This window comes from Mesoplodon bidens (genome assembly GCF_964165515.1).
Source record: "Mesoplodon bidens genome assembly, chromosome: 3".
Taxonomy (NCBI): Eukaryota; Metazoa; Chordata; class Mammalia; order Artiodactyla; family Ziphiidae; genus Mesoplodon; species Mesoplodon bidens.
The window spans coordinates 145,431,160-145,443,372 of NC_138178.1; the positions used below are offsets into that span (position 1 = coordinate 145,431,160).

At 50.3% G+C, this 12,213-nt stretch overlaps 1 protein-coding gene across 3 annotated transcripts in view; it reads right to left on the bottom strand.

Moving 5' to 3' along the window:
* Positions 1 to 12,213, bottom strand: part of ACTN1 (actinin alpha 1) — a 98,783-nt gene that overhangs the window by 23,371 nt on the left and 63,199 nt on the right. For all 3 annotated transcript variants that reach the window (XM_081229438.1, XM_081229440.1, XM_081229439.1), the window contains exons 4-8: positions 9,563 to 9,649; positions 7,477 to 7,564; positions 6,870 to 6,948; positions 2,596 to 2,677; positions 1,268 to 1,353 (exon numbers count right to left, since the gene is read on the bottom strand). In XM_081229438.1, the coding sequence (XP_081085564.1) occupies positions 1,268 to 1,353; positions 2,596 to 2,677; positions 6,870 to 6,948; positions 7,477 to 7,564; positions 9,563 to 9,649 (422 nt within the window). The remainder of the gene's footprint in view (positions 1 to 1,267; positions 1,354 to 2,595; positions 2,678 to 6,869; positions 6,949 to 7,476; positions 7,565 to 9,562; positions 9,650 to 12,213) is intronic.

Below are 12,213 nucleotides of genomic sequence, written 5' to 3' on the forward strand. Positions count from 1 at the left end.
AGCAGCAGCGCAGAACAAACCCAAACAGCCATGGTGGACAGAGCACACAAGACAGACAGACAATGAGGGAATGGACAGAAAGAGAAAATGAGATGATGGGAGGAGAAAGGGGCTGGGGTGGGAGAGAGAGGGAAGAGGTGGGGAAAAAGGGGCTGGGGTGGGAGAGAGAGAGGGAAGTGGTGGGGAAAAAGGGGCTGGGGTGGGAGAGAGAGAGGGAAGAGGTGGGGAAAAAGGGGCTGGGGTGGGAGAGAGAGAGGGAAGAGGTGGGGGAAAAGGGGTGGGGGGGGCTGGGGAAGGCTGGGCAGAGGGTCGGGGAGGTGGGAGCATCGCCCCATCATGCATTTCAAAACAGGCCACTCAGACTCCATGCAGAGGGTGGGAAATTTGCCTGAGTATGTGGCAGCTCCAAGGCCCAGAGCTGAGAGGGCCAAGCCTGTGGTCTGTGGTCATAGCGACCTGGATGTTGTGCTTTTGGGGTCCTGCCTGTGAGGGGACCTGGGGGAGGGGCGCCTGCCGCCCGAGCTAAGCCTGCTAATGAAAATATTCAAATCTTCAGTGTCTGCAGTGTGAATGATGCCTTTGTGGAGTGCAGAACCTGCACAACTGGACTTGAACCTCAGGCCTTCCTGGGCAAACTTGGGTCAGGACACTTGATGTGTTCACTGCGGCCACGCTTTCCTTTCGTCTCCCCAAGGGGTTGTGCAGAATGGCCCCGCATGGGGGCCCCAGGCAAGATATAGAAGGCACCAAGGCCCAACAGGGCTGTGGATAGATTCGCTAAACCACGCCTGTGAGCGGGAGAAAGGCGGGGGCTTCGTGACACCTCTGTAGAACAGGTCAGTGAAGACAGGAGGCACCTCCCCAGATGTGCCTCCGTAAGGGACGCCTGCTGCTCTGTTAAAGCCGTAGCTTCAACAGAGGTGGGCACAGAGGGGCCACAGCGCTTCCAGGCCTCCAGAACCATCCTGGCTGATTTCACCCATGCCGTCCTTCCTGCTGAAGCCCGCCATCTGGGTCCCAGAAGGTGAGCGCTTTCCCAGTGTTCTCCGAGGCAGTAGAGGAAGATGAGAGAAAGCAGAGGGGCGGGTGGGAGAGGAGTTGAGCAAGAACGACATGCCACGTTGGCACCGGGGGCTGACGCCACCGAAGAGACAGACCATCGGACCCTGTCGCCAAGGAGAGGCAGGGAGAGGAGGGGCGGGAGCGCATGGCTTGGGGTCTGGCATGAGGTGTGCTGGGCAAGGAAGGAGCAGGGGGCCCCGGGTACCTTCTGGGCTCCAGAGAAGGCGTGGTAGAAGCTGGACACGTAAGTCATGATGGCTTTCTCATCTGGGCGGGCAGTTCCGACAATGTCTGTCAAGAAAAATCTGGAGTTAAGGCCAGCTGGTGAACACATGATACGCTTCCTGATGTGATGGGGAAAGCAGCTCTCAGAACCACCAAGTCTTCTTGCCAAGACGCTGAGCCTGCATCTAACCAGCCATCTGGCATCAACTTCCACTTACGGGAAGGCGAGAGGTAGAGGAAGGAGTGAAATGGTACCCGAGGAAGGAAACAGGCAAACCAGAGTAAGGGGTACTCGGGACAGCTGGCCTGGGTTCTACAACAAGTTCAATGCCAGGAACGAAAGGGGTTGGAGGGAAGAGAGAAGTGCGACCGATTAGAAAAGACACAAGAAATAGAACAACGAAATGCCACGTGCAGACTCTGTTTGGATCTGGATCAAAACAAAGCAACTAAAAAGAAATAATGGGGAAATTTGATGCTGAACCAGGCAGCAGATGTATCAAGGAATTACTGTCAGTTTGCTTGGTGAGAAAATTATTTTATGATTGCGTAAGGAAATATTGCTATTTTTAAGGTATGTATTCTGAAGTATGTAGTAGTGAGATGCTGTGATGTCTGGGACTTGCTTTAAAATATTTCAACAAAGAAAACAAAAGGGGAAAAAAAAGAAAGTGTGACAAAATCTCAATAACTGTTCTATCTGGATGGTGGGTATATGGAAGCTAATTATATTATTCTCCCTGCTTTTGCATGTTTGAAAATGGCCTTACACCTTGACAGACATTGTCACAAACTATCCTATCTTCCATCTATTCTCCTAAGGGCCCATTCATCTTTCCAAAAAGTCATTTGTATTTCCACAAGTGCCCTCTCTCCCACTCCCTTACCCCTGTGAAGTCAGGTACGTATATAGACCCCAAACTCAAATCACCCCTTTGAGTTACTCATCACTGCAAGCTCCCAAGTGTGTCCATGATGCACATGATAATAAACTTTTTTTCCCTCCCCTACAACAACAAAGGACCGCTGCACTCCGCCCTGCACCCACCACCCCGACTCCAAGGCCAAGCTGAGGACCGTGCTCAGGCAGCCCTTTTCGACACCAGCTACCACTTCTCCCTCCAAACCTCAGGGAATCTGTCTGTGGAATCCCTGAGAGACAACTGACCCCCTGGCTCCCCAAATGAAGACCAAGCCTTCTCCCTTCTGGCCTCAGGGGCGGGGCCCGCCCTTCCTGGCCGCTGGACGCAGCCGGGAGAAGAGCCGGAGGCCCAGAAGGAAAGCGCCCAGAAGGAAAGCGCCTTTCACCTTCTGCATCCAACATCTTGGGGATGTCCAGGTATTTCTCCGCCACATCGAAGGCCGTGTTCAGGTTTGTAAGTGGGTCATCCTAGGGGGAGAAGAAGAAGAAGGCGGGTGAGAGGCACAAGAAGTCTCTGGCTACCCCCATCTCGATGATCACCAAGACTGGGGGCGGGGGGACTGCCACATGTCGCGGAGCAACGAAGCCCGTGTGCCACAACTACTGAGCCTGCGCTCTAGAGCCCGCGAGCCACAACTGCTGAGCCTGAGTGCTGCAACTACTGAAGGCCGCGTGCCTAGAGCCCGTGCTCCAGAGCAAGAGAAGCCACCACAGTGAGATGCCCACGCACCGCAACAAAGAGTAGCCCCCGCTTGCCTCAACTAGAGAAAGCCTGTGCTCAGCAATGAAGATCCAATGCAGCCAAAAATAAATACAATTAAAAAAGAAAGAAAGAAAGAAATGCAAGCTGAGACCAGGCACTGGCCTGGGAGCCAGCGGTCTTGGCTTCTGGTTTCAGCTCCGCCACCAGCCAGCTTGACTGGTAAGTAACCTAACCTCAGTCTCCCCGCCTATTACTCAAGAGTTGGCCCAGGAGCTCTCAAGCCCCTTTGGCGCTCATATTCCATGAAATTTGGGGCTCCTTCAAACAGCTACAGTCTTCTGACTATATTCTGGCTCTGCTATCTTCTCAAGAAAACTTATTGGGGATTGGTGAGGAGGTGGAGTAATCGGAACCCTTGTGCACTGTTGGTGGAACTGTAAACTGGTGCAGCTGCTGTGGAAAACAGTATGGAGGTTCCTCAAAAAGTTAAACAAAGAACTACTGTATGACTCAGCAATTCCACTTCTGGGTCTATACCCCAAAGAATTGAAAGCAGGGACTCAAATAATTTGTACACCCACATTCATAGCAGCATTATACACAATAGCCAAAAGGTGGAAATAACTCAAACATCCACTGACAGATAAATAGATATGGAATATTATTCTGACGTAGAAAGAAAAGAGGGGCTTCCCTGGTGGCGCAGTGGTTGAGGATCTGCCTGCCAATGCAGGGGACACGGGTTCGAGCCCTGGTCTGGGAAGATCCCACATGCTGCAGAGCGACTGGGCCCGTGAGCCACAACTACTGAGCCTGTGCGTCTGGAGCCTGTGCTCCGCAACAGGAGAGGCCGCGACAGTGAGAGGCCCACGCACCGCGATGAAGAGTGGCCCCGGCTCGCTGCAACTAGAGAAAGCCCTTGCACAGAAACGAAGACCCAACACAGCCAAAAATAAATAAATAAATTAATTAATTAAAAAAAAAGAAAAGAGAAGAGATCCTGAGACGGGCATATGACAACATAGACAACCTGGAAAACATTATGCTAAGTGAAATAAGCCAGACTCAAAGGGATACATATTACATGATGCCACTTATATAGGTACCTACAAGAGTGGTCAAATTCAGATACAGAAAGTAGAGTGCCAGGGACTGGAGTAAGGGGGAGTGGAGAATGACGGTTTAAAGGGTTCAGAATTTTAGTTTTGCAAGATGAAGAGTTCTGGAGTTGGGTGGTGGTGATGGGTGCACGCCAGTGTGAATGTACTGAATGCCACTGAACTGCGCACTTCAAAATGGTTAAAGTGGTACTTTAAAAATTATGTATATTAGGGTGGGAGGGAGGGAGACGCAGGAGGGAAGGGATGTGGGAACAGATGTATATGTATGACTGATTCACTTTGTTATAAAGCAGAAGCTAATTAAAAAATTTAAAAAAAATTATGTATATTTTACCAAATTAAAAAAAAATTTTAATGTGGAAAAAAAAACCCATAACTTAGTCGGGGGAGTTCCTTGCTGGACCTCCCACTCGATTCGTGGTTCCCAGACTAACCTAAAGCAAACCGGCTTTGTCAGCCTACCACCCAGCTTCCACATTTGCTAAGGTGAGAATCACAGGGTACAAAAGGATAAATCCATTCATCTGGGACGCTTTCAGGAAGAAACTGCTCAAAATAGAGAAGGTGGAGTCCTTCTGGGAAAGTCTCTGACAGCTTCCAGAATAATAAAAAACCACCGTCAAGCAGCAACAGTCATTTCCGTCCAGGCCCTCGGCCATCCTCAGGCCCCGGGTGCACACCCACCTGCCCCCCTCGATTCCCAGGGACCGCCAGGACCCCACGCCCACCTAGAGCGGGTGCCGGAAGGAAGTGCTTCCCGGTCAGAGCCCTTGGCTCTCCCCTGTTCCCAAGCACCAGAGGCTCTGGCAACCTCTGTGCTTTCTGGAAAGAATCCACGGTTCAGTGGGAACAGGTCTGTGCTAGGATTTGGGCTGGATTGTACTGTTGCTACTGAATTAAAGAGAAGGGGAGACAGACACAGAGAGACAGGGAGAAATGAAAAGACAGAGAGAGGGACAGAGGGTGGGGAGAGGCTGGCCGGGAATGAGACAAAGGCCCCTGGACTCTCACCTCCCGAACGACTGAGGCTCCTGGAGTCGGGGGGGCGGGGCGGGGGCCAAGACTGAAAAGCCACAGTCAGCACGGACCCCACTTTATACGGGGGTGGGGAACAGCTGTGCACTGACTGGCTGCTGCCCACCCCGGCCCCCCAAGCAAGGACACAGGCACATGCACACCTGTCACCACAGGGCATCGGCTGACCGCTAGGGCGGTACATGATGATGATACCTTTAAAAAAAGTCTCCGCCTCTAGGATTCCCCCACCTTGGCCCCTGTCTGGTTTGGCCACACAGCTTTCAGGTGGGTCAGGGGGGTTCTCAAATCGATTTTTTTTCTCTTTGCAAAGTGGCTGAGTTAGAGGGCTGGGACGCCCCCCCATCCCCCAAGAGGTTAGCTGGACCCTCGTCCACATACACCTGGACACTGCCATGCACAGGGCCAGGCAGCGGGCTCTCTCCTTCGGCAGGTAGGCTCTTCCAGGTGGGCAGAGGCCCAGCCTCAAGTTTCAGGCCCAGCTTGGGGTTTCTGGAGGGAATAGGAAACTACTCCTTTCCTCCCTCACAAATCCTTTCTGGCGGTTCACTCCACCACACACACCCCAAAACGGAGGTTCTGATGCCACAGAGCTGCTGCTGCACCAGCAACATCAAGCCTTGCTTGGCCACTGGGTGCAGAGGCAAGGTGGGGGACTTCACTGAACACTGAGCTCTCCAAGTATCAAGGTCAAGGAGACAAATACCAGAACGGTCATTCCTAGAAGCCCTTTGCCAAGAGATTCAAGCACCAACAGGTGACATCCCAACCCGAGCTCCAGACCATATACCGGGGGCATGGGGAGGGCTCCACAGGTGGCCTCTCCCAGGATGTCTGCACCACAGGGCCTCTCGGTGCTGGGATGGGCTGAGAGGGAGGATGCTGAGTACAGTCAGGGTGTCCCGGACAGACCTCTCCCAGGTCAGGCCAGTATCTTTAACTATCCTGGACACTAAGAACCACCACGAGGATAGACACACAACTCCCACCTCCCGGTCTGTTCCTCAACATCTTGTTGCTCAGAAAACCCCTTAGCAACTTCACACCAAAAGCATAAATGAATCAAGCAGCAATAAAATCCCCAGCCAAACTTCAGCAATGAGGGAAAGCAAATCTATGGCACGAACCTGCCCAGGACTGTAGAGCAAGTCTCAGACAAGGCTGGGATAGATGTCTCTAAAAATATGCAATATCTTTTTTTTTTTTTTTTTTTTTTTTTTTTGCGGTACGCGGGCCTCTCACTGTTGTGGCCTCTCCCGTTGCGGAGCACAGGCTCCGGACGCGCAGGCTCAGCGGCCATGGCTCACAGGCCCAGCCGCTCCGCGGCATATGGGATCTTCCCGGCCCGGGGCACAAACCCGTGTCCCCTGCATCGGCAGGCGGACTCTCAACCACTGCGCCACCAGGGAAGCCCCTGCAATATCTTAAATTATGAAAGTAATATATGCACCTTGCACAACCCAGAAAAACAGAAGGGGAAAAGGCCACTTAGTATCCCATCATCCTAACAAAATTGCTTTGGTGGTTTTGATATTTTTCCTGGCAGGTTGGGCATGTCAGCAAGTACCTATGTGTCATGCACATGCATACTCAAGCAGCCCTGATAGAGGAGGTGTTTTTCTCTTACTTCTGGAAGGGTTGTCTCCTTAGCTAGTCTAAGGAGACTGACACCCCTTCACACTGGGCCATGGGCTCTCAGAAGAGGGGGCCCAGTCCTGCCCATCTCCCACCCAAACAAGGGGGACCAGTCGGTAGGAGCTGCTGGGGGAGGGGGGCAGGAGGGTCAGGTGAGCACACAAACCTTCCGCAGCTTCCCGTAGTCTATCAGCTCAGGCCGGTGTCGGTGGATCAAGGCACAGAAGCCGAGGCCATCCTTCCAGCTGCCCAGGGGAGAGAAGGGGGGGCAAACTGGTGAGTCGGGCTAAGCAGTAGGGGTAAAGCACTAAGCAGGGGTCTCCTTTTTTCCAGAGATGAGTACATAACCCTTCGGAGCAGGAGCTGGGAGAAGATACTTTCTTCCTGCCACGATCCCAGGCACTGGGGTATGACACTGTGGGGCTTGGTAAGTTGAGACACACCTGCCACATCCAACCCTCCCCGCCCCCAAGGTCCAGGGCCCTCGTCTGCTCTGTTCCAGAGCCCCAGGCTAGAACTTCCCAGACACTCTCCTTGGGGGGCTCCAAGGGCATCAACCAAAGGTGTATCAGGCTGTAGCTAGGAGGGAGAGGGCTCCTCTCCAGGAGGAAGGGGGCATCAAAGGGTGACACTCCCTTCCCAGAAAAGCGACTTCTTACCCAAGTGTCTTTGTTCTGTTCTAGAGCTAAGACTGACCCAGCCAAGTGTGCCCTGGGGTCTTTGGGGGAAGCAGCCCAGGTGCTGCAAGGGTCCCTCAGACCCCAGCCACTCACCTTATGTGGAAGTTCTGGATGTTGACGTTTTTGTAAGGGGCTGTCTTTCTCTGACACCACAAGAGCAGCCCTTCCTTCGCTGAAGTCTCTGTGGGGAAGGGGATGACAGGCAGAGAGGTCAGTGGCTGGCTTGGTGGAGGGAGGGGCGTGGGCTCATGGAGGTCCCACCGTGACCACAGGGTCTATGCTCTTTCACACAGGGGGTCCACACAAAGACCCCTAGATTTCAACCCTGCTGCTACCAGGCTACCAAATCTATTTCCTTGACAAAGCTTGAGAACTTATTTGAGAAACATAGAAGTGAGCTAGGAAGCGTTTCATAACTGGCCACCTTACACATTTAAATACTGAGAAAATGGCTTTTCAAACTTTCAGAATATCTCCCCTTCACTCCCTTTTATGCAAAGAAATGGCAACAATACAAAACAACTTATGTCAGGTGGCCACTTTGGGGAGGAAGGTTTGATTGGTCTGTGAAATCTGAAATCCAGGAATCTTCAGATAGGGGCCCCATGTACCCTGTGGAGGGCACACAGCCGTGTGGGAAGAAAGCATTAGGACTTCCGGTTGCATTTAGTGTTCATCTAAAAAAAAAATGGTTTCCTTATATTTAATGCATGGATCGACACTGTTGCTGTGTGTAAAGCAGACATGTGTCAGTAAGATAGGGCAGGTATCTGAGAGGACCCCAGAAGCTCCCAGCCCAGAATGGCTGCAAACCGCACCGCCCCCATGTGTTCAAGGCTGTGAACTGCAGGTTATAGTACTCAGTAAAGTGGGTTTGTGGATGATCTCATTTACTTTCGATTCACAAAATGGACTTTAAAATGATGTTAAACAATTCCTGCAAAGATAATATAATAATTCAAGCACAAGAAAACGACTAAAAAATCAGCAAAGCTAACGCTTCTGCTTTTAGTTCAAGCTCTTTGTCAGTCACATTACAAGATGAAAAAACAACGATTTAATCAGAACTGACAAGATGTCTAACCCAAAAGAATAAACTCATCAAGAAAGCTATTTGAAAATCAGATTTATATCTATTATCACTAACAAGCACCATGACCTAAGTGACTACTGTGGGTATCTTTTTAACCACTTCAGCCCTAAATACCAGGTATCTATAAACCAAACTTAGAATTTCACATTGCTGTATCACCAAGCGTCAAACCAAGATTTCCATAACAAAGCAATTTAATCCACATTGTTCTCATTAAAAATTATTCTGAACAAAAATCTTTTCAAGATTTGATTTCTAGGCCATTAAAATGAATAAAAAATATTTTTAAAATATCTCCACCTCATCTTTTAAAAATTTGGTTTGGTGTGTTTTGTAATATGCATAGAAGTACATGCATATAATTTAGTGCAAAATAAATACACACGTATCAGACATAAAGCTCAAAAACTGCTGGAGTGTGAAATCAAAAGTTTAGAGAGAGGCTTCCCTGGTGGCGCAGTGGTTGAGAGTCCGCCTGCCAATGCAGGGGACACGGGTTCGTGCCCCAGTCCGGGAAGATCCCACATGCCGTGGAGCAGCTGGGCCCGTGAGCCATGGCCGCTGAGCCTGCGCGACCGGAGCCTGTGCTTCGCAACGGGAGAAGCCCGCGTATCGCAAAAAAAAAAAAAAAAAAAGTTTAGAGAGATTCACTGCCCCAGACCATGGTGGCCCCTTGCAGATCTAAAAGGTGGCCACCAGAGGGTGCTATGGGAGCAAAGTGGAGGACCTGGTGTCGGCTCACCCTCCTGTCACTCCCTCCTGACTGCTATTCCCCTACCCTTTCAGATTTAACAACCCAAGAGCCAGGTGGGGTGTTTCCAATACACTTCCCCACAGCAACCTTGGGCCTTCTCAAAGTGAGGGGTTTCCCTGGGGCCAACACATCTATGGGGACCAGCACTCCAAACAGTTCTTACTTCCCTGTAGACTAGGAGAGAGCACAGATGCCAGCGATGGATAAGCGGCCCAGGATGTGGCCCGTGATCAAGGCCCTGTTGCCCTGGGGATCAGGGAGGAAGACGTGATGGTGAAGGCACGGGAGAGGTGGAAGCCTGGGGATGGCATGGAACAGGGCAGAAGACCTACCTTCCACGGAGATGTCCTGGATGGCAAAGCGGAGGATGATGGTCCAGATCATGCCCAGGGTCATTTTCACGTTCCCATCCACGATTTCTACAGAAACAGCAGTAGGACACATTAAGAAGGGTCTCAGCAGGGACAGAGTTCACACTCCCTGAGTGCCCATGTCACTCCATGTGCCACTTAGGAAGTCAATGACTACACACTCCACTTCTAGAGGGAAGTCTAAAAATTAGTGCAATTACACGTCACAGGTGTCAGGAAGGAAGTCTACTTGGGGGTGTCTTGGGAGCACCAGGAGAGTGGTCAATTCGACTGGGTACAACAGGAAAGGCAACAGAGAAGGGGGTGTCTTAAACCCTGAGTGGTGCCCACCAGCCTAACAGAGAAGAAGGAGAGAATTTCTATACCATCACAAATGTCCTGGCACCTCTGTGAGCTGAGGACCTCTGGGCAAGCACAGCTCTCAAAACAGGCATCCACAGCTGGAAAGCCAGTTCAGGCAACATTAACCAACCTGACAAAGGTTTATAAACTGCCACTGAAAGGATCCACTAACTCACAAATCAAGTTCATGATGCCACTAGCTGGGTATTTTTTTTTTTTTTTTTTTTGCGGTACGCGGGCCTCTCACTGCTGCAGCCTCTCCCGTTGCGGAGCACAGGCTCCGGACGCGCAGGCTCAGCGGCCATGGCTCACGGGCCCAGCTGCTCCGCAGCATGTGGGATCTTCCCGGACCGGGGCACGAGCCCGTGTCCCCTGCATCGGCAGGCGGACTCTCAACCACTGCGCCACCAGGGAAGCCCAGCTGGGTATTTTTTAATAAAAAACAAACAACAGCTTCAAGATCACAATTAAGAGGTACCCCACTATGGGTTTCCCTGGTGGCACAGTGGTTAAGAATCCACCTGCCAATGCAAGGGACGCGGGTTCGAGCCCTGGTCTGGGAAGATCCCACATGCCGTGGAGCAACTAAGCCCGTGCACCACAACTACTGAGCCTGCGCTCTAGAGCCCGCGAGCCACAACTACTGAAGCCCGCGTGCCTAGAGCCCGTGCTCCGCAACAAGAGAAGCCACCGCAATGAGAAGGCCACACACCGCAACGAAGAGTAGCCCCCGCTCGCTGCAGCTAGAGATAGCCCGCTCACAGCAACGAAGACCCAACGCAGCTAAAAATAAATAAAAAAATTTTTAATGAATAAAATCTATCTTTAAAAAAAAAAGAGATACCCCACTAAATTCAGTCTAAGCAGCACTTTCTAGACTTTTTAAAAAATGTTATAAATTCTATGAAGTAATTTTTTTTTTTCTGTACCAGACTCAAAGGCAGGGAATACAAAGATAAATAAGCCCTGTCTTTAAGGAGCCTAAGACATGGAGTTATTTATAGTCTTGGGGGTTGAGAAGGGTAACAATCAAATACAGACTCCTTACCCTCACCTGCTTCCGGGCCAGGAGATGGTAACCTGGCCCCATGGTGAGGTACTCTCAGTTAAGACTCAGGCATCCAAAGAATATCTCATTTTTTCCTACTTGCAACACTAGCTTTAGGGGAGACCCAACAAAACCATAAGAAGGGGCAACTTCCAGGGACTCCTAATTCCCTGAGCCCACATCCACTTGGGTTTGCTGCCCACAAAACAAACCCCTTAAACAAGAGTGGATTCCACTAAGGAAATTAAGATCTCATCCCCTTCCTCAAAAGGGAGGGCAAAATTGCATGCAAGGTAAAGGCACTGAGCAGTGATGCCTGGCCACAGCAGCTTCTGGTGGGGACAGTGGGTAACTCTGCTGAGCCTGCATCAGGGTGCTGAGTAAAGGAAGCACAGTGTCCACTTTGGACATGGGACAGGATGTGACTCTTCCTGTAAAGAAGGGGGTTTGAATGCCCTTCCCAGAACCCTAGGCATCCGCAGGACAATGATCCACGTTGGAGAACCTGGGTTAGAGAGACAGAGAGATGTAGCCGCATACGACCATCCTCCTTAATAACTAAAGCAGCCGGCTGCAGGCTTGCGGGGAGCGGGAGTGGAGTCAGTTAAGCAGTCGAGAATCAGTTCCTTGTAAAGCAACTATACTCCAATGAAAATTAATTTAAAAAAAAAAGAACCAGTTCCTACAAGTCTGATATTTTTTAAATGCCCTTTCATTTGTGACTCCCAATGGTTTTGCATCTGTAACGTTCAAAGTGTTTATATAAATTGATAAGAGAAAAGTCTAAATTCATAATACATAAGTAGGCAAAAGACATGAATACACTTCACAAAACACGAAATACAAATAACCAATTTGTAAGAATGTCAATCTCACTTGGAATTAAAGATATAAGATACCATCTCCCAGCTACTAAATTAGCAAAGTTGAAAAACAAGCGAACACACACCAGGATGGTAATAAGGCTACCATACTGTGGCTAAAAGTTTTTAAAAAAACAAAAAAACAGAAAACACCTTTCTGGGAAATAATGTGGCAATAGGGAGCAAGCATCTTGAAGTTGCTCAATTTATTGAGAGAAAAATTCTCTCTCTAGCCCCAGCCAGTGGAGTGAAATACAGAGTAAGGTTGCTGTGTGAAGGCGCTTGCTGCCAGGGTATTTATCATGACCACACACTGGAAACCCTGTGAAGGTGCAAAGTACAAGGCATGACTGAGCAAA